Consider the following 21,865-nt stretch of genomic DNA (forward strand, 5'->3'; position numbering starts at 1 on the left):
AAATGTGTCTGCACTGAGAGTATCATTCTTAGTGGCTAACCACACGGCTAAAGCAGAGAAGCCCTTTACTATTGGTGAAGAGTTGATCCTCCCTGCTGCTAAGGACAGTTATTGTTAACTTTTAGGAGATGCTGCAGTTAAAAGGTGGCATATGTTCCTCTTTTGGCTAGCACCATAACTAGAAGAACTGATGAAATAGCAGAGGATATTGAGGCACAATTGTTAGAAAGGATTCATGAGTTACTGTGGTACACAATCCAGGTTGAGGAGTCTACCGATGTTGACAAGGCTACAATGTTTGTTTTTGTGTGATATTATTTTTCAGAAAGATGTGCATGAGGCTATGTTATGTGCACTTTTGTTGCCAACCAATACCACAGCTGCAGAACAATTCAAGTCTTTAAATGATCACATATCAGGAAAACTGAACTGGTCATTTTGTGTTGGTATATGCACGGATGGAGCGGCTGTCATGACTAGATGGCTTTCTGGTTTCACTACTCGGGTCAAAGAGGTCGCTTCTGAATGTGAGTCTATACACTGTGACATCCATAGAGAAATGGTGGCTAGCCAGAAAATGTCACCTGAAGTTAACGGCATTCTGCAGGATGTGATTAAAATTATCAACCACATTAAAGTACATGCCCTTAACTCACGTCTGTTCACGCAGCTCTGTGAGGAGATGGACACAGAACACACACGTCCTCTCTCATACACAGAAGTGAGATGGCTTTCTAAATGGAGATCACTGGCTAGCATTTGTGAGTTACGAGAGCCCCTCCAGAGATTTGTTTTAGAAAAATAGTCACCATTGGCAGCACATTTCAGTGACACAGAATGGCTCGCAAAACTTGCTTACTCATATGACATATTAAAATTGCTTAACCAACACAATCTGTCACTTCAGGGGACAATGACAACTGTATTCAAGACGGCAAATAAAGTGGCTGCATTCAAAGGCAAACCGAAATTATGGGGGCAACGAGTGAACATTGAGATTTTTGACATGTTTCAAACATTGGCAGAGATTTTAAAAGAGACTGAGCCAGGGCCTTCTTTCTCCTAGCTGATGCATGATCACCTATCTCAGCTTTCAAAAGAGTTTGAGCATGATGTCCCAACCACAGAAGGTCCCCGAACTGCGAAGGAATGGATCTATGACCTATTTGTGAATAAGCCAGGTGAATCGACTTTTTCTGTGCTAGAAGAGGATCAACTGCTTGAGATCACAAATGACAGTGGCTTTAAAAGTATGTTTGAGATGACTTCAAATCTCCATACGTTCTGGATTAAAGTCAAGGCGGAATATCCTGAGGTCGCCACAAAAGCACTGAAAAGCCTATTCCCATTTCCAACATTCTATCTTTGCAAAGCAGAGTTTTTTGCAGTGAGAGCAATCAAAATGAGATTACAGGTAGACTGGACACTTTGGGGGTCACTATGTCCAATCACCCCCATCTGGGACCGTCTAGTTGCAGGAAAAAAAAGTTCAGGGCTCCCACTGATTCTGCATTATGGTGAGTTTTATAATTAATTCATTATATATTACTATGTAATAATAATAGAAATAAAGTGCACAGTAAATGTAATGTGCGTGAATCATCCTGAAACCATTCTTCCCCTCCCCCACCCCCACCCCACCGGTCTGTGGAAAACCTGTCTTCCATGATACAGGTCCCTGGTGCCCAAAAGTTTAGAGTCCTCTGATGTAACCAACAACCGCAGTGCAAGGGTATGCTACAACCTAACACAATTCATTACAAGCTCTCAGCTATTGAATATTTGACACTGCAGCAGCCTCAGCGCCACTTCAGGAGCTAATCACAGAGTCTACTTCTCTTTGGTATGCAGTATTCCACATTTCTGGTACATACGTCAGCAAACACATTCCCGGTGATCTTCTCATGAGAAGAGAGAGGAGGAGGAGGGGAGGAACAGGTTGCTCAAACCACTTTATACACTCCGCACATATTAACTCACCAAACTGAAAAATGGGAAGTCATTCAAGCCTACTTTAAAAGTGCTCAAAAGTTCTGATGCTAATTAGAGTAGTACAAGATTCCTGTAATGCCCAGGGCACCACAGAGTTTCTTGATGGCATCTATTGTAGGTTCTCCATCAATTCTTCCTTCTTGCCCATTATTCTCTTGATTTTCTTGGCCCTCTCCTTTCTCCATTTTCTGTTTTTCGCCCAGCACCGGGACTATAGACATTAGCCACTGCTGGTCCGTTTAAATGCCAGACTTCTCCTTGCGCCATAGAAAGCATACTTTAAAGTGTAGCATTCCAGTGCTGTCAAGTCATCTCAAAAGTGCTTCTTAGTACTACTCAGCTAAAGAACCTACAAGTGACAAAGTGCAGCGGGGTATCAAGTAGCGGACCCTGGCCTCATCACACCATAAAATAACGGACAGTCGGTGGAATGGCCTGAGAATGTGAGCAAGCTGGACGTCAAAATCACGATCGACCTTAACAAACTCAGACGCGCAAGCGCGTGGCGCAAAGCCGGTCTCTCATGGCCGCATCACAGCGCCTGCGCACAGAATCGCGGCGGGCCGAGGCGGTAAGAAAGGTGGAGCGGTAGGTTTTAGGACTCTGACTGTCTTAGCTCTCTTCAGCTTGCTGGCCCCGCCTCCTCCAGCTGCTAGCCTTCCCAAACAACCGGGTGCAACCCCCACCCCCCCGGCACTCTCCGTCCATTGGCCCTTAGGTTTTTCCGTTTCCGCCCAGCCCTCGATAGTTCGCCAATCAGCTTATGCGTTTGGGTAAGCCCACCTTCTGCCCGTCGCTCGGACTCCTCCGCCTCCTCCCGCTGCTGCCTCATTCCACAGCTCCTTCATCGGGCGGGTGTCTTCTGGGGGCCCAAGGGCTGGCGGCGGCGGCGACGGCGGCGACGGCGGCAGCGACAGCGGCAGCGACAGCGGCAGCGATATGGAGCTCGGGGCTAGTGGCCGAAGTATTGCTCGCGGACACGAGTCCGGGTTCCTGAACATTCCGCCGCCCCGGGAGCAGGAGCGGAAGCTGGAACAAGAGAAGCTGTCCGGGGTGGTGAAGAGCGTACACAGGAGGCTCCGCAAGAAGTACCGGGAAGGTAAACAGCGAGCTGGGCGGTGGCGCGGGGAGGCATCATCGCCTCAGCCTCTTGTCCCCTCTCCACTCCGGCCAAGGTCCCACCATTACAACCCAAAGGAGCTGCACGTCAGCCATTGCCAGTGCAGCTTCTCCCAGGCCCGGACCCTTTATGGTCGAGTCCTCCGTCGGCGTCTGGCGCGCTCCTCCCGCCCCATTTTCTACGAAGGCCCTTCAGAAGAGTTCCAGGCCTGTGGAAGAACTTGAGTCCCCAGCTCCTCCAATCTCCAGCCGCAGTGCTGAGATTATTGTCACCACACACAAATACATACGCCCTCACAGAGAAGGTGGAGGTCGCTGGTTGCGAGAGACGGCAAGTAAAATCCATTTGAGAAAGGCGGACTGAAATACGGCCGAGTTGCCCCTCGCTCTCTCGCGATTGACCAGACTGATTTCGTGCGGGATCAGACAGACCGCCTTCTTAGAACCTCAGCCCTACGGGTTTAGCCAGGCCGTGTCGGAGCTTCTTATTGGCTTCAAGGCAGCAGGCCTTTTAGGTGACTGGACTTAACCTTGTTAAAAGGGGCAGGGGCTCCATCCATTCCCCACTCACCATATTCAGATGTTTGATCTTAGTATTTATTTAGAAGGAGGAGGAAGAGATCTGGGGCAGGTTTTCAAAATACAGTTTAGCTTTTGAATAATATCCTGAAAACACAGATTTCCCAGAGAAGCCGGCCTTTCCTGAGAACTCTCCTATGGAAGATCTTGAGCAAAGGAAGAAGGCTTAGTAGCTTTTGCTCGTGTCTAAGTAGTGTTTATAGTTGGAGGTCTACAGTTATGCTTGGCAATTTTAACTATAGGCCTTTTTACAGAGCTATTTTATAATATACTGACTGAAAATTCCATTTTTTTGTATGACCAGGAGAAATTTCTAATAAAAATCAAAATGAGGAATAACTACTTGGCTCTCGTTTTAGCTTAATTGCAAACCGAAAAGTCTTCTAGTGTTAGTCTTATATTTAATTTAGAATTAGAAGCAAAATTATGTCATTCAATGGAACAGACATGTAAGATCATGTTGCTTTGATTTACAAACACTTCAATTGCTCTACAAGATTAAAAGTGTCTTTTGCTCCTTTGAATATAGTTGATGTGTTTAATTTTTCAAACTTTAAATTCAGTTTTCTTCCTTTGGCAACTTAAGCCTAGCTTTTTAGGTAGCTGATTCAATCGTATTCTAAATAACTACTGTAGTTATTGTTTAATAGGTAGCAGCAGAGAGAGACTTATGGGGCATAGTTAAGATGTTGAAATTTGTTTCTTAAAAGGATGCTTTAAACCCCAACCCACAGTTTATTTAATAAAATGAGTAGTTGTTATGACAACCATTGCATCATTTTTGATAATCAGAGAATGCACTTACATAATGGCATTCACTATAGATTTTTATGTTGTTTGGAGAAATGGAGAAATCAGCGGATACACTTTATACTAATTTATCATGCTATTTTTTAGAAATTTAAGTAAGTACATATTAAAGAAAAAAATTACTAGTATATGATTCTGTTTCCATTTTTACCTTTTTATAATAATTTCCAATATTCACCATTTATTCATAAATCAATAGGTTCCACTTAACACACTACTAATATGTTATGTCTTCAAGTGCTGTTTGTACTTGCTTAGTTCTGACATGTTGAAACATGTCTTTAAGCCTGAATTATTTATAATGAGAATTGGTAGTGGGAAGTTACCAGAGCTAGAATAGATATGTGAAGTTCATAAGTGAATGATCTGCTGTGCTTCTGGGCAGGTGGAGTTCTGGCAGTCTGTAATCATTTGAATGAGACAGTTCTCAAAGCGTTTTAATGCCCTGAATTCCCCTAGTGATCTAGATAGATTTTGATAGGCTTTATTCCAATGATACACAAAGCCTATCAGTGAACTTGCAAAGTAAAAGATCTTAATGAGAATGCTGTTCCTACCTTTATTTCTGACATGTGGGTCAAATCTTAGTAGTTTACAAAAATCTGTGAAAAAAGCCATCTGTGAAAAATTCTATTACGCACATAATCTCAAAGAAACAATTTTTAGCGTTTTTCTTTGAAGTTTAGCATTGTTATAATACTAATGGTCCCCAGCCTGCAGACGTATTTTTACACATTTTTTGTGAGTCAGCTGTGGTCATAAAATGATAATATAAATGGTGCTTAGGTGCTAGGTCAGGTTACAAAGGCCTATTTAATCAGTAACATACTTGAGCTCTAATACCAATAACTGGAAACTACACTCTTTTTGTAACAATATCAGAATAGGCAGTGAAAATTCCAGCTTAGAATCTTGGAACATTAGACCAAAAGGAGGCTTAGCATTTATCAGTGATTCCCAAGCATCAGTAGACTCACCTGGGTGCCTTTTAGAGAGTTCCTGCGTTCCACTTCAAATCTATATTTTCAGAATCCCTATCATTGGGGTTTAGAAATTTGTCAGTCATATTTTGGAGTGGTGACCTATACTTACTTCCTTTTATACATGAGTAAGCTGAATCTCAAAAATATTAAAATAACTTGAAGTTTGGGTAGTTCATTATTAGCATGTATTTTTTAGGAATAATAGTTTTTCTTTTCAATTCCAAGCCTAATGGTGACTCCAAATGTTGGTGGAATGGGAGGGAAAATGGGGAACAGGAAGTAAGTAGACCTAGAATTTGTGTAAGAGGATATAAATTGATGAGAATGGGGTGATCATTGATTGGATAGGTATGATTAGCACAGCTGAGACTATGTGAAGTGTGGGTTTTGTTGTTGTTGTTGTTGTTTTGTAGTAGAAAAAAAGTTTTATTAGAAGGAAAAGTACACTTCCAGACATGGAAGTGGGCCTGAGCAAGAGAAGCGTGGCTCAAAAGACAGGTGTGGGTTTTGGGGAAGGAAATAAGTTGGGTAGAATGAAGAAGGCAAAACATTCACTGGATAATAAGAACTGGATCATGAGTGTAAGGTTGAATAATATAGTTTTTCCTTACTTTATCTCTGGTAGTGAAATTAAAAATGAAGCAGGAATAAGAATAAAAATAAGATTTTCCCATCCCAATACATTTTTCCAACTGATGCTTGTTGATGGTGATGAGCAGTCTTGGGGTGGGGGGTAGTAGATAGACTAGTGGTAAAGACTAGCAAGCAGGTTTAATGCACTCATCACTTTCCCCCTCTGCTCCATTTTACTGCCTGTCCTGTGTCACCACTTAGAGATCCTTTGCCAGTGCATATAAGGGTAAAGTGAGAATTGGAGGTAAAGGTCAGTGTTCTAGGCAGTGCTGAAAGCTGAAGTAGTTACCAAGAGGAAATGGTGGGAGAATGTCGAGCAATAGTGATGAAAAGGGTTTTTTTCTGGTGTCAGCCATGTATAGATAAGGGACAGTCTTTTAGATTGTGTTTGTATATATGGAAATATGATTGCAGATTAGGTGTTTTCTGTCTTTGTTTTACAAAATTTTTAAAAAATGACCTCCATGTAAACCAAAAATATTTTAAATATATCATGAGTTGTAGACAGCTTTTTAGTAAGAAACAGCTAGTTTTGCTTTCCAAATCTAATTGAGAGCCATGTGTATTTTCAGTTGTCTTTGTATGACTTTTTTCCATAATTCTAATTACATAATCCCATTAGTATAATGATTGTTGTTATGCTTGGCATCTCTTTTTCCAAACTTAAAGTATTCATGTAAAAATTTCAAGGAAATGTAAAGGCTGTGGTTGTTAGGAATAAAAGTACAATCTCCATTTCGTTTAGTTTTGAATTTTTAACAAATCTTGTGAATGTCTTTAGCAAATTTCATTATTTAGTCTCTGAATTATTTTATATGCCCAAACTGATTAAAACAGCTCATGACATAAACCTATACAGTTTATAAATTAGTCAGAAAGAAATAAAAATACACATTAACCTGATAAGAGTAGTACTCTAAAGGTTCTGGGATTATGAGACAAAGGATAAGTTAGAATAGCAGTTTAAGATAAGCTGAAAAATACATTTGTGATTATTCTTTAGCAAACACTTAAGAGAATTGTGGGCGCAAGTGATAAACCTGTGAATTAGAGATAATTTTAAACTAAAACCAAAAGTTCTAAAAATGAAGGAATGAATGTAATAGTGTTTTTCGTGAAACGTTTTGAAATGGTTTTTAGAATTAGGATAACCAACTGTTTATAATTGAAATTTCCTTATTTTTTTTTTCTTTTGATGGCCTTCAACACTACTTTAAAATACTGACCAACTCCATGATCCCAAAAAACTTTGAACAGATTCTTTTTGTTTTACTTTTTCTTCAAGTGAAGTTTTACCCTGTTTTCTTTACATGTTTTTCCCAGTCATGCCCAATCAAAACATGCTGCTTTTTGTGCTGGAATCTGCTCGATCAGCAAAATAAGTAAGGTAGAGACTGTTCATAGAAAGGCTTGTTAACTTTGTCCTAGGAAAGTTTGAACTGCCATTCTAGCAGGGGGAAAAAATGAAGAGTTTAATAATTTGTAAAACTGAAAAATAAAGGGAACGGTGACTGATGGTCAATCCAGTGAGGGCCGCAATAGTGCCCCATAATAGCCATTTGATTTTGTTATTTTTATTTTTAGTAATCTTTGTAGTAAGGTATCTTTTTAGGGTGTTTTTACATTTCAAAAGATATAGTAAAAGTCAAAAGTATTGGTGTAAATCTTTTGATTGTTTTTAGGGAAAAAAATTTAACAATAAATGCAGTGGATCTTAGCCTTGGTTCCCTGTTAGTTTCATCTATGTAACTTCATGGAACACAGGCATCTCTATTTAAAACCTTCATAGATTATACAGTGGGGAAGGGTTGAGGAACACTGAGCTAAAGAGAAGGAATATAGAAGAAAGAAGATCATCTAGGAGACTCATTAATCTGGTTAAGAGTTACAAGCATAAATAACAGTAGTGATTATGAAAGTAAGGATAAAGCCTTTTTGAAGGTCAGAATGAACTGTTTTAGTGACAGTAAAGGGAAAAAATCAAAGATGATACCAAGATTACTTACCTGGGAATAGAGGCAGAGAGAACAAAGACAGGCAGATTGACTTGTCTTAGGGATAGTGGTAATGATATAGTTTGGAATGTATCCCTTGGACATGTGGAATTGGAAGCCCTCTCTGTGAAAGTTGAAGCTTTAAGGGCAGATGAACTGATGAATGGAGTGATGATAAATAATGTATAACTGAGGACAGATTCTTGGAAGATAGCAGTAGTGTCCAATTTTACTTAACTCCTCTTTCTACCTTATGCTCCCACAGTACAATTGTGCTTGCCTTTATTGTATTTGTCACTTACCAGTTCACTTGTCTGTCTTTCCCATTGAATTTAGGTTAAGTAGGATTCTGCCTTTTATCATTGTACCCCTAATATCTAGCACCCATGCCTCCTCAACCTAAGGCACACACATACAAAAAGAAAGAAGCTAATACAGATATTTCTAGATAGTTGAGTCTAATCTTTTTATATTTGTAACTTTTAAATTTTAACTTTTGTGTATAATTTTTGTAATGAATTTATAGTCATATCTTTTAAATTGAGTATATTAGATTAAATTTACCTCTTTAAAAATGACCCAAATTATCATTATGAACATCATTCTATTTTCTATAAATAAAACTGTAAATAATGGAGAATATAGATATTGTAAAATGCTTTGTCCTTAACAAATATTTGATAAATGTTTGTTCAATCAATTTGCCTTATTTTACTGTATACTGTGAATATGTTTTCTCCTTTTCTTCTCTGCTTCTTACCCTCCCCTACCCATTGGTTCCCATATACCAATGTCAGCCAGAGATTTTTTAAAAAAAGATTAAGTTTTGCCAACAGAAAAATGAGAACTGATAAAGATGTTGCAGTGGTATAAGGTGTGTCTCTGTGTGTTGGTATTAGAAGATGGTAATAGTTTTGTGTATGTTTGTGTTATGTGTGTATACTTAGTTATATTTATATACTCAAACTTCACATATACAGATTTTGCAACTCCAATATCATTCTCCTAAATTTTGGAGGTAAAATTTGTACTAATTGCAAAATCTAAACATCTGAAAACCACAGATCTAAACTTCAGTTTTATTGTGCTTTAAGTGTGTATATACCCACTGCAAGCATTATTTTAGCATAGGTAGCTAATTCCCATGCTTTTAGAAGGGCCTCTGAGTATTCCTTATTATTATTCATACAAAAATTCCTCTATAGAAATTACTGTTCTCATTTATACAGAAATTAAGACCCAGAAAGTTGATTTTAAATGCTTTGTTTAAACAAATGATCTGTATGGTCGTACACATATCAGTAAAGTTGTTTCACAGGGAAACAGCAGATGTGGATGCCATTGATTTCTGACTTTGATTCTTTCCAGTTCTCGTACAGCATGTATTCAAAGAATTTTATGTTTTGGATTAACTATTTTTTATCATAAATATGTTTATAGTAAGAGAGTGCTCCAGACACAGAAGATACACTATGAGCCATATTGTGTTTGGATATATTAAATTTTATTCATGCAGTTTTGTTTTTTAATTAAATTTGACTCTTCAGGTTGCCCCTAGCCTCATTGCTTAGTATATTATTTCATCAGAAATTCGAGTTTACAACTTCGCCATAGACCTGTGATTTTGACATTTGGAGAGCATTAAAATAAATGTTCCCAGACCAATTAAATAAAACTTCTGGGTGATTCTGGTGTGCAGTCAGAGTTGAAACTACTGCCAGAAGTCTATCAGATAATACAGTTGCAGACTAAATAACTACATTTGACTCACAGAAGACCACTCGTTTGTGCCTAGTAGAGTCTATGTACTTTGCTGTAGTACAGAAAGCTTTATTCATATCCATGAAAGTTCATAAATTAAAAACTCATAAAGAGAAGCAGGGTGTTGTAGTGGTTAGAAGCATGGACTTTGGCACTTGACTGCTAGATTTGATGTGTACCCTTGAGAAGGTGACCTAATCTCTCTGTACTTCAGTTTCCTTATCTGTATCCACTTTAATGGGTTGGTGTTAGAATTAAACGAGCTAATATTTATAAAGTACTTAAAACAACATCTGGCTTATAGGAAGCATTAAGTTTGTTAAATATGTAATTAAAAATAATACAGGTGTATCTGTAGCTGTGCCGTCTGAATGCATTTAAGGACTATAACACTAAAGATTGGTTTCTGGAATTTCTGCCTAGACTGTTCTGTAGTGTCTTCTCCAGTATCGGAATGGTTGTAATATTTTTTTTTTGCTCACTTTTACTTCTTACATTTCTAAGTTTTCATATGGAAGGTCTGACTTTTTAGTATGTTATGATACTGATTTTTTTCCCTTGTCAAAGAAATAACTAGTTGTAGCATATTGGATATAAGATACACATTTTCAGGTGGTTTCTTTGTTTGATTCTCAGGAGGTGCTTCAACACCAAACACTTGGAGTGTTTTGTCCCCCCTTAGGGTTGCCACTATATCAAGTGCTCAAGAATGCTAAAAAGACTGGTCTCTTGTGTGATTTAATTATGTTTATAAGACAATCTGGTCCTGAACACTTTGTTTTAATGTTTTGGAATAGCTGCTGAGTTTGTTTCCACTTGGTCATGAGTTTCTCTGTTTACTTCATATTAGAGAAAATGACCTTTAAAAGTTCTTTGAACTTGAATTTGCTAATCTGGTCATGTGTAGATAATATATTGTATAGCCCATATTTAGTAATATACCTAAGTAAAAATTAAATAGTTCTGAATTTCTTAAAGTTCAAGACTAGTTTGTGATACTCAAAGTAAATCTTTTAGACTATTTTTTTAGAGAATTTGATGAACCTCAAATTGAAATAATTTTTAGTTTGTAATTTTACTGTGCTCATGGAACATCATTTTTCATTTTTTAAAATGTATTTATTTATTTAAAAAAATTTTATTGCATTGTGTGTTCACCCAAAGTTAGATTTCCTTCCATCACAAAATATTTGACTCCTTTTACCTCTAACTACCTCCTTATCATTTTTTTAAAATTAAATGTATTGAGGTACAATTTATGTACAATAAACTGCACTTAAAGTATATAATTCAGTGGGTTTCGACAGGTGTATATGACTATGAAACCATTACCAAAATCAAGATATAGAACATTTCTTTTGTCCCCAAATTTCCTCATGTTCCTTTGCAGTTTCTTTCTCTACTCTTTGTCCCACTGATCTCTTGTTACTATACATTTGTCTTCATTTTTTTAGAGTTTTATATACATGGAATTATGTGATAGCTTCCCTTTTGCATTGTATACCATTTAAGAACCACAATAGTGCAATGTTAAGCTTTGGTATCATGACTCAAGGCTAAACCACCAAGAATAATGACATACTGTTACCTTACATTGGCCTCATATTTACACTATTAAATTTCTTATCTGTGCTTTATATCTTTTCAAATGAGAATTAGGATAGAATTATTGAGAGAATAATTTGTAATGTACTCTAAACATCAAATGGTCCTGGCATGTAAAAACATGAACCTTAGCATCACCTATTTATTTTTTTCGCATATAAATAACTCCTTATTTATTTAGTATTGTTAGCAGTAATTTTACCTTAAGCATATAGATTTTCCAAAAAGATCTATGTGTGTTATCCAAGAACTTAATGGAGGTGACTGCACTTGCAGCTGCAAATTTTTCTTTTGATAGTAACATGAAGTGAAAAAAAAATTGTAAATCATTTTAAAACAGTGAAGAGAGTCTCTGGAAAATTTTGAACCTATTGCTTTTCTAAACCTTGTAACTCTTATTTTGAGAACACTACTTTGAAGTATTCAAATTTTACTGCATTTTTATCACTATTATCTGTTGACAGTTATCACCTGCAGTTTGAATTTAACTGTAGCACCTGATTTGATTTGTTTGTAATTTTGGTGCTTCCTGTATTATTTTAGCATAGTGAAAATATACTTTCTCCCTCTTTGATGGGGCACCTTGATTAACTTCTATAGCTTATATTATACAAGTTATAAATCAAAAGTAGTTTTTGCCTTTCAATTTACATTTTATAATGAGAAAGTCATACTTGATTTTAATAGACAGTATATATAAATAAGTGACAGAGTACTATCAGGTTGGAGATGCATGTATGGGAGAATGTAAGATGATCAAGTGGGAGGCAGGTAGACCCTCTTAATGAATATATGAATATATATGAATTCAGTTATGTTTTGAAGGAAAGAAATTTGCTATACCACATGGCAGGAGAGAAGTTAAAGGAAAAAATAGTATCGACTCTTAGAGAGTTTAGGGATTCCATTCGTTCACTTGAATTTGGACCTGTAATACAGCTTTCCTTAAGGTTAAGTAAGAGCAAAAATGAAAAACTCATTTCATTGTACTTGGTCCTTACAAAGACAGTTGCAATCAAAGTAATATCATAAACCATTCACAAAATTATTAAAATGGAACTGTCTTTTGAATTAATGAATTAATGTGCCATTAATTTCTTCCTAGTTATTACTGTTTTTTTTCATAGGAAGTAGCACATGTTTATTCTTTAGTTGTGACATAGAATGTGAAGATAAATTTAGAAGTAACTGTTATTGATATTAACCAAGCTTCAGAATAATTTGGTTCATTGATTTCCATGTCGAACTTGGTTTAGCAAATTTAAATTGGCATCAATTTTAAATTATTACTTTTTTGTGTTTAAAAAAAATTGACATTTATTAGAGAATAGAATAAATAGTCATGTTAAAGTGAGCCTTGTTCTAGAATTTTATAAGACAATCAGATGACTATCTTTTAAACTAGAACTTCAAGCTGATCTTAAAACTATATTTGAAGAAATGATTACTGATTTCTTCTTTGAATTTATTTTAGTTTGACCATAAAATGTGTATTAACTATGTCAAGTTAGGCTGCAGGACACATTTATATTTTTAACTTTGCTTTCTAAACGAATTTTGGAATTCTCTGTATTTGAGCAGAGTGAAATGTATCCATTCATTGGAGATTTTCCTCTTTTCTCTGTTCCCTCTCCCCTTGTCTCTCTCTCTCTCTTTTTTTGTTTTTTACTTACATTCATATTTTTATAGGTTCCCTCAAGATGTGGCTAAGAAAATAAATTATTAATCACAATGATTCTGAGTCATCACAAATGCCAATATATTAAAATCATTATAAGGCTAATTTTTAATTATTGAGTGATCTGAACTCAAAATCTTAAGCATTTCTTGTTCTGTTGACTAGATCTTTGATGCAGAGAGCAGGAAGTTCTTAGTTCCTAATTTGCCTTTTGATAACATAAAAGTATTATTCTTTAAAATAAGACAGTCTTTTAAATCTTAGTTGACTTAATACCTAAATGATAGTAAACATCCTAAAATTGATTTTTAACATATTTTTTTGTACATGCAATTTGATAAGTTAGCAGAAGGATTTTGAATATGTATACTGGATACTAAACTTTATTTGGCTTTTAGAGCCTAAATCAAATTATTTTGAAAATATTTTGCTGAAAGGATAGATGCCATTTATTTTGAATAGTGTAAGAACAAATAACAGGCTCTTATAAAAAACTGAATTTTCCCATTCTATTTTTATTTAATAACTTTATTTAAAAAAATACTTTCATAAGCTTTCAAGAGCATCTGGAAAGCAGAATTTTCTCATAACTGAATGCTAACTCTGTTTTTTTATTCAACTTTGAAACCACCAGATATTTAACATAATGTATACCTAGTAATCAGGTTCGATACATTTTTGTTGAATAAATACATCATTTAAAAGTTCTGGCTCCAGTGTGCCTTACATGGAACATAGGGTACATATCAAGTTCATATCTGTATTACAGCATCTACAACATTGTATTGTTTTCTCCCCTTCCTTTGATGCCAATACTTGCTCATTAACTTTATTCTCTGTAGTATTTGAGAGTATTTTTCCGAAAATTTGCTGAAAGAATGAACAGTATATACAATTGCATTGTTTAATCTCAAGTATATATTATTTAAGTGTACTACATTTTACTAATAACATGTCAATTTCAGTATTATCATATTTGGAGAGAGTCTGGAGACTCTTAAATGTTAATAAAAACATTAAAGTTGTCTGCCATCAGTTTGAGTTGAATAGGCTTGCAGACAAAATTTGAATCCTTCCCAAAAACTTCATCGAAGCAGATAGGAAGCCTTAAAACTCTAAGAAATTGGCAGTATTTACAGAGAATTTTGTTAAGTGTAAAAAACTAGAAGTCTAAAAAACTGAAGGGCTAAAGGTATTTGTATACATACAGTAGTCTTTGCATCTCAGCTAGTAGAATAATTCTAAAGTAAATTGAGTTTCACATTTTACAGTTGACACAGTAATAGATGCCTTTGGTGGCCCACTTAACCCCTTTGGTCTTCACCTTTGGTGGACAGACACTGTGAGCTCAGAGGCACCCAGCTCTGATAGATTTCCAGTTTAAATGTGTGTTACTTTCTGCCTTTCTTCAACACTGCTGGAGCCCACTGAAGATGTCCCTTTATTTAGTGCCTAAGTACAGACTAGAAGTTCAGGCTGTTAACAACCCTTAGTTAATGGGGGTAGTAACTGATAGCTAAATGTCCAGCTGCCTATCCTTCCTTTTAAGTGAACAATCCCAGAGGCCCTCTATATGCTTCTTTGTTGCCCACAGCAGCCTCTTAAATTAACATTTTCTCCTTCCTTGGTTTGCTCTCCTACCCTCTCACTCCTGTTTCCTAGGATTCTTTTCCACATAAACTACTTGGACCCATGTCCTTGTCTTAAGTTGTACCTTCTGCAGAATCTAAACTAAGGAGTCTTATAGAAGGGACGTGTGTTTAAATATTTTAAACATGGCTTTCCCAAATATGTTGGATCATAGAACTTTTGTTTGAATGACTACTACCAACAAATGTAGTAAATTTATTTATTTATAACATGTACATTATATAGACTAGTGAAACTTACAAGTTGAAACAAAGGGCCTTTTAGAGTTGAAGATACTTATCTCTATAAAAGATAAAGCACCTTTAAAATGATACTATATCTTAATGAACCATTTGGTATCAAATCTGATGAGTAAAGTCAGGAATAGTGTTATAAACCATCATAGGTTTATGAAAGTATCATTAACCAAAATATTTTGTTTCAAAGATGTCTTATAGTTCTATTTAGATAATGATAACTACATTGGAAAGATGTTACTAAAACTGAGGAGTTTTTCTTTGAGAATTTAGAAAAAAATTTTTTGCCTGCTTGTTTTTAGTGGACAGTTATTACTAGTCTGCTCTATCACAAATTGAGAGCCCTGTCATTACATAAATATTAGTGAATATTAGTGATTAGATCAATTATTCCTGGATCTCTCTTCTGTTCTCTCATGTGGTTTCTGCTTCTTTATCTTCCCATTTTTGCTGACTTTCTATGTACACTAAGCAAAGCTCCTAAGTCTCCCGGTCTTATTAGCATGGCTTTGTGTAGTAAGTGTCTAGTAGCACAATCCTGAGAGCGGTTTAGCTAGCTGCAGGCCAAGTTTAGCCCCTCCAGGGCCCCCTGTGAGATTCGTTAACAATCCACAGATGCTGTGTTTATAGTTGCCTCAAGAAGCCACACCAGAAACCAAGGTCAGCTGCCATCAGTGTGGGTCTTGGAGCTGCTCAGCAAGTTGCACAAGACTCCCCGAGGACACAACTGGATGTGGCTTGGGAAGGGCCACAAGTTGGGGGAAGTGGAGTTTCAGGGCAGAGCGACCTCTGTTATCCAGTTTTAGGATGTCTCAGCTATGGCAGTGCTGTGTCCGCACACTGGGACGGGGGAGGGTTCAACAGAGGATCAGTGGATACCACTAGCACTTCTGCCTGGGAGAGATCCTTGCCTCTGGCCCTGGCTCCAACAGCTCAGCATCCCCAATTCCCTGGTGTCCCCCGAGCAGCCGACCTGCCACTGGTGGTCAGAGCAAAGCAAGTCCATCACTATGAAAGTCCGGTCGCAGACACAGCTCCTTTCAGAGGAACATCACAGCTGCCAGCTTGCAGCTGCAGTAGCCTCTGTCCCACTCAGCCGCTCAGGGCTAGGCAGCCTCATCTCTTTATCCTCTCCCACCTCCTCTTTTTGCAGGATGATTTCTTATTTCCCTAGTTGTAGGGCTCCTGTTAATCTAGACCCCAAGCAACTCTGCCTGCTGTTTGCTACGTATTTCCATCACAACTTTGATGTGTTTGCAAGAGTAGATGAACAAAACCTCTATCATCTACGCCATTTTTCTAGATCTCTCCAACAATTGCCTACATTTGAGCATGAGGCAAAAGAACTTAAGTCATGTCTAAGGACATTGAATGAAGCCACTTTGATAATTTTTGTTTGTTTTTTTTACCCTGATAATTATGTTAAGGTCATTTATTTGGCCATAGCACACCTCTCTATCAGAACTCACATTAATGTTTCAGATATCATATTAAGTATGATGACTGATTTCATTTTTTTAAAAGGTAGTAGTTGGAAGTAATATAATGTAGTCAGCTTATAATATTCAGAACATTTCATAAAGACTCAAAACTTTGGAGAAGCTCCAAGGTATTTTTTTAGTAACATTTTTGCCCTAGGTCTGTAATTTTCAAAGGACAGGCTAAATTAAGTCCAAATGTGTAAATAAAAGTATTTAACATGCTCGCTAATTTATGTTGCCTTCTCATCATTGAACTCCTTTTTATATACAAAACTATTAAGTACATAGAGATCCAAGAAAATAACAAGCACGAAACAGGCTTAAGTGGTTTTACTCTGTTGCTGCAGTCATATTGCCCAACGGTAGCAGGACAAATTAATGCCTGAATCTGAATGCTCAGTCATACTTATTTTCCTACCAGCATGTTTCTAATTTATAAACTGATAACTTGTATATGTCCACTTATATTTATTAGTTTTATTCAGCTTCACAGACCCATGTGTTTAAAATGGTAAAATTTACTTGATTATCAAATCATCATGGCTAAATGATACATCTGTTTGCAAATAGGATCTTTTAAACTTACGAAATTTAAACTTTATGATTTTGCTTATACTCATGTTTAATTTTTAGACTGCTGAAACTTCTAAGAGCCTAACTTTTTTTTTTAAATTTATTCATTTAAATTAGTTTCAAGTATACAGTACATTGGTTAGACATCTATATAGTTCATAAAACAATCCCATTTGTTCCCTCCCTCCCCTGGCCTTCCACCTAGCCATCATATGAATGCTAACTGCATTCCCTATGCTGTGCTCCCCAACCCCGTGACCAACTATCAACTAGTAATTTGTACTTCTTAAACCCTTCACCTCATTCTTCCAGCCCCCACCCTTCTGTCCATCACCAAATTGTCCACTATATTTGTGAGGCTGTTTTTGACTAATTTGTTCTTTTTGTTCCTTAGATACTGCATATAAGTGAAATCATATGGTATTTACCTCTCTCTGTCTTACTTATTTCACACAGCATAAGAACCTCTAGGTCCATCCATGTCGTTGCAGATGGTAGGATTTCATTTTTTTTAATGACTGAGTAATATTCCATTGTATATACGAACCATAATTTCTTTATCCAATCGTCTTTTGATGGGCATTTAGATGGCTTCTATATCTTGGCTATTGTAAATTGTGCCATGAATATTGGGGTGCATAGATCTTTACGAATTATTGTTTTAGTCTTCTTTGGATAAATACCCAGAAGTGCAATTGCTGGGTCAAAAGGTATATCCATTTTTAATTTTTCAAGAACTCTCCAGACTGTTTTTCATAGAGGCTGTACCAATTTGCAATCTCACCAATAACGTATGAGGGTTCCCTTTTCTCCTCATCCTCGCCAACAGTTGTTTTTTGATTTATTGATAATAGCCATTCTGACAGATGATATCATTGTGGTTTTAATTTGCATTTCTCTGATGATTAGCGACCTAGAGCATCTTTTTATATGTCTATTAGCCATCCGTATTTCCTCTTTGGAGAATTATCTTTTCAGATCTGCCCGTTTTTTAACTGGATTGTTTGTGTTTTTGTTGAGTTGTATAAGTTTTTTATATATTTTGGATATTAACCCCTTATCATATGTATCATTAGCGAATATCTTCTCCCAGTCGGTTGTCTTTTTGTTTTGTTAATGGTTTCCTTCACTGTACAAAAACTTTTTAGTTTGATGTAATCCTATTTGCTTATTTCTCTTTTGTTTCCCTTGCCTGAGGAGGTAGATCTGAAAAGAAATATCTGTTAGTAATATCAGAGTTTACTGTTTATGCTTTCTTCTAGAAGTTTTATGGTTTGGGGTCTTAAATTGAAGTCTTTAATCCATTTTGAGTCTATTTTTGTATATAGTGTAAGAAGATGGTCCAGCTTCTTGTTTTTGCATGTATCTGCCCAACTTTCTCAGCACCATTTATTGAAGACACTGTCTTGACCCCATTGTATATTCTTAACTCCTTTGTCATACATTAAGTGAGTGTATAGGCGTGGATTTAATTCTGGGCTCTCTATTCTGTTCCAGTGATCAATGTATCTGTTTTTATGCAAGTAGCATGCTGTTTTTAGGTTGACCTATTTTAAGTAAAGTTAACTTAATTCATTTTTTTCCTTGTTTTTAGTGGGAGATTTTGATAAGATCTGGCGAGAACACTGTGAAGATGAAGAAACCCTCTGTGAATATGCTGTTGCAATGAAAAATTTGGCAGATAATCATTGGGCAAAAACTTGTGAAGGTGAAGGTCGTATTGAATGGTGTTGTAGGTGAGTGTTTTTATGAATTAACAGTTTTGGTTTCTTAATGTATTGTTGACACTCAAATTTAAATAATGCGGTGTATAATTTATTGTTCAAAAATAGAAGTGTTTTAATACAGACATGTCTTTTAAACAACTTCTCCTTCCTTGTTTCACTTTCCTAGGTTTATTTCATTCATCTTTTTTTAATCAAAATATTTTTCTATGACATAACTTAAAATTTTTTGTTTCAACTTTTTAAAAGTATAGCTTTAAATATGTTTAATATATTTAAACATTAATACAATAAAATGTGAGATTTAACACAACTTATCATTAATAAGATATAGTATAGAAATTTCTGTAGATAAATATCCATATTTGGACTCAAGTAAAAGTGAGCCCCTTTTATAATTTAAAATTTAAAAACAACTTCAAACAACTTTAAAATATTGATTTTTGATATGTGATTCAGGGTATTCCAGCACTTATGTTGACTTTGGATAATGTTTATTTTCTCATAGATTCTAATGTTAAAAACATCAGAAAATGAAACACTGCTGATTAATTCTGTTAAGGTGGTAAAATTATAAGAATGAATATGTATATTGACTCAATTTTAAAATAAAGTCCCAGAAAACAAAGCATTATCTTTCTGCATGAACAATAAGTTCGTGGTAACTTCAAGTTTATATTTCATTTCAGTTATTTTTTATTCAAAATTTCTGTGTTAATCTCATTTAAAAATTACGTAATAGCGCCTGTTTCATTCATTCAACAAATGATCCATGGTAAAACATGTATTTAACTTAATTCTTTTCTTTATTCATTCAATAAATATTTTTAATGTTGTCTACTATGTACTAGTTATACCCTAGACACTGGGAGTACAACAATCAACCAACCAAAATCTGATGGAGCTTGCATGCTAGTGGGGATTAGAAGCAAGAAACAATACATATATTAAACATATATTAGATCAGAGATGGTAAGTGCTATGAGAAAAATAAAGTAAGGAGAAATCAAAGTTTCAAGTAGGATGTAAAGAGAAGGCTTCACTGATGTAATATGTGTAAAAGACCTAAAGGAAGTGAGAGAGCAAGCCCTAATAAGTCCAAAGGCCTTGAGGCAGGAAGCAGGCTGACATGTTTCAGAAACAGCAAGGAGACCACCAGTTTGGCTAGAGCAGAATGAGAGGTGGGAGAGTGGTAAAAAATAAAATAATGAACAACTAGATTTTATAGAATCTTGTGGACCATTGTAAAGACATTGTCTTTTACTCTGTGTGAGGAGAAGTCATTGGATGTTTTAAGAAAAGGAGTGACAGTATTTTATTAGCCTTTTAAAATGTTTCAAGAATCCTTAAGAATTAATTGCTGTGTTAAGATAAACTATAGGAAAGGCAAGGGTTAAAAAGGAAACCAGTTAGTCTACTGCAATATCAAGGAATAAAATTACAATGAAACAGTTTTCTTGAAGAGTAAGGAAGTAAATGGATAAGACAGTGGAGTAGGCTCAAAGGAATATAATGACTCAAGAGAAGGACAGGAGAGATGATGATTTATATGGTATATACATTGTGGTGATTAAGATGATGTGTAAAAAGGGAGTTGAATATGAGGTGGTTGAGGAGCAGTGAAAAGGTGGTACCATCAATAGATTGTGGAATCAAAGAACTGTAGAGCTGGGGAACTATAGGAAGGAGCCAAAATAATAGGAAATGGGATGCTTGGAATGAAAGCGTTTGGGTTTTTTGATTTGGTTCTAGAGAGAAAATGGTTATAAATCTGACTTTTCTATAGAACATACATTTTCTCTTTTAAGAAATATAAAATGAGGTATATTACTAAACTAAATATTCCCTTGTAACACAAAGTAATAATGTAATCCTATCAGGAAATCAGCACCATTACTATTTAAGATCATCATTCTTGGCTTTTTGCAGCACTGCTTTTAAATTAGTATTCCAGTACATAAGGCAAGCTGTCAGACTTTATTTCTAAAATGGGCTTTGATATTGATATTTTCATAGGAGTATTTGATGTACCTTGCACTTGAATAATGAATCTGCCTCACATTTCACTCTTCTTTCTTTTTCCTAAGGTATGTGTTTTTATCAGTAGTTATTATATCTACATGTGTTCTGAAAGAGGTCATTTTTTAGGTCTAATTGCTAAAAAATGTCAGTGGCAAAATATGGTTAAAATTTTGCTATAGGAAGTAATCTCAAGAGGAGTTTCATAATGTCTTTACTTTAAACTTAAAAGTAGGTTGCAGAGAAGGACTTCAAAACATATTGAATTTTGAAACTTGAGTTATCTGTAATTCTAACTTAGGTTATATGTAATTCCTTCCTCTGTTGACAGTTCTAAGAGAGCAATGTCACTTTGAAAGCTAAAGTGGGCTTTTAAAAGGGGTTGACAAAATTTGTTTCCAGTTAGTTATACTTAAAACTTAAAGAATTTGGCATGTGAGATAAGCCTTACTGACATTATCCTGTCAAGATTTTGTTGACTGGTTAGCTCGAAGAATTCTACATAAGATTTCTTTCAAAAAGTAATTAAGTTTTATTTATATAGGAAGTATTAAAAACTAGAAACAAAACAATATAAAGCTATAGTCGTCCATTTAATAAAACAGTTGGTCTCTTCTACTCTTTACACACAGAGAAACGTATAAACACTATTTCCTGAGCCATTTGAAAGTAAATAGCAGATTAAATAACCATGTAAGCATGGGTTTATTTCTGGGCTCTACTCTGTTCCATTGATCTGTGTGTCTGTTTTTCTGCCAGTACCATGCTGTTTTGATTACTATAGCCTTGGAATATAATTTCATATCAGATAACGTAATACCTCCAACTCTGTTTTTTTCCCTCAAGATTGCCGTGGCTATTCAGGATCATTTATGGTTCCACATAAATTTTAGGATTCTAGTTCTGTGAAAAATGCCATTGCTATTTTGATAGAGATTGCATTGAATCTATAGATTGCTTTGTTAATTCTTAACCATCTTGAGCACAGTATATGCTTCCAGTTTTTTTTGCATCTTCAATTTCTTTCT

At 35.7% G+C, this 21,865-nt stretch overlaps 1 protein-coding gene across 2 annotated transcripts in view; it reads left to right on the forward strand.

Annotated features, from left to right (window-relative positions):
- The first annotated feature begins 2,786 nt into the window (after nt 1-2,786).
- Nucleotides 2,787-21,865, forward strand: part of SAMTOR (S-adenosylmethionine sensor upstream of mTORC1) — a 106,056-nt gene continuing 86,977 nt past the window's right edge. The window contains exons 1-2 of one of the 2 annotated variants that reach the window (XM_039860836.1): nt 2,787-3,091; nt 18,689-18,830. In XM_039860836.1, coding sequence (XP_039716770.1) covers nt 2,932-3,091; nt 18,689-18,830 — 302 coding nt within the window. In that variant the 5' untranslated portion in view covers nt 2,787-2,931. The remainder of the gene's footprint in view (nt 3,092-18,688; nt 18,831-21,865) is intronic. The other variant, XM_039860835.1, reaches the window with a different exon arrangement.

The sequence above is a fragment of the Pteropus medius genome, unplaced genomic scaffold (genome assembly GCF_902729225.1).
Source record: "Pteropus medius unplaced genomic scaffold, Ma_sr-lr_union100, whole genome shotgun sequence".
Lineage (NCBI taxonomy): Eukaryota > Metazoa > Chordata > Mammalia > Chiroptera > Pteropodidae > Pteropus > Pteropus medius.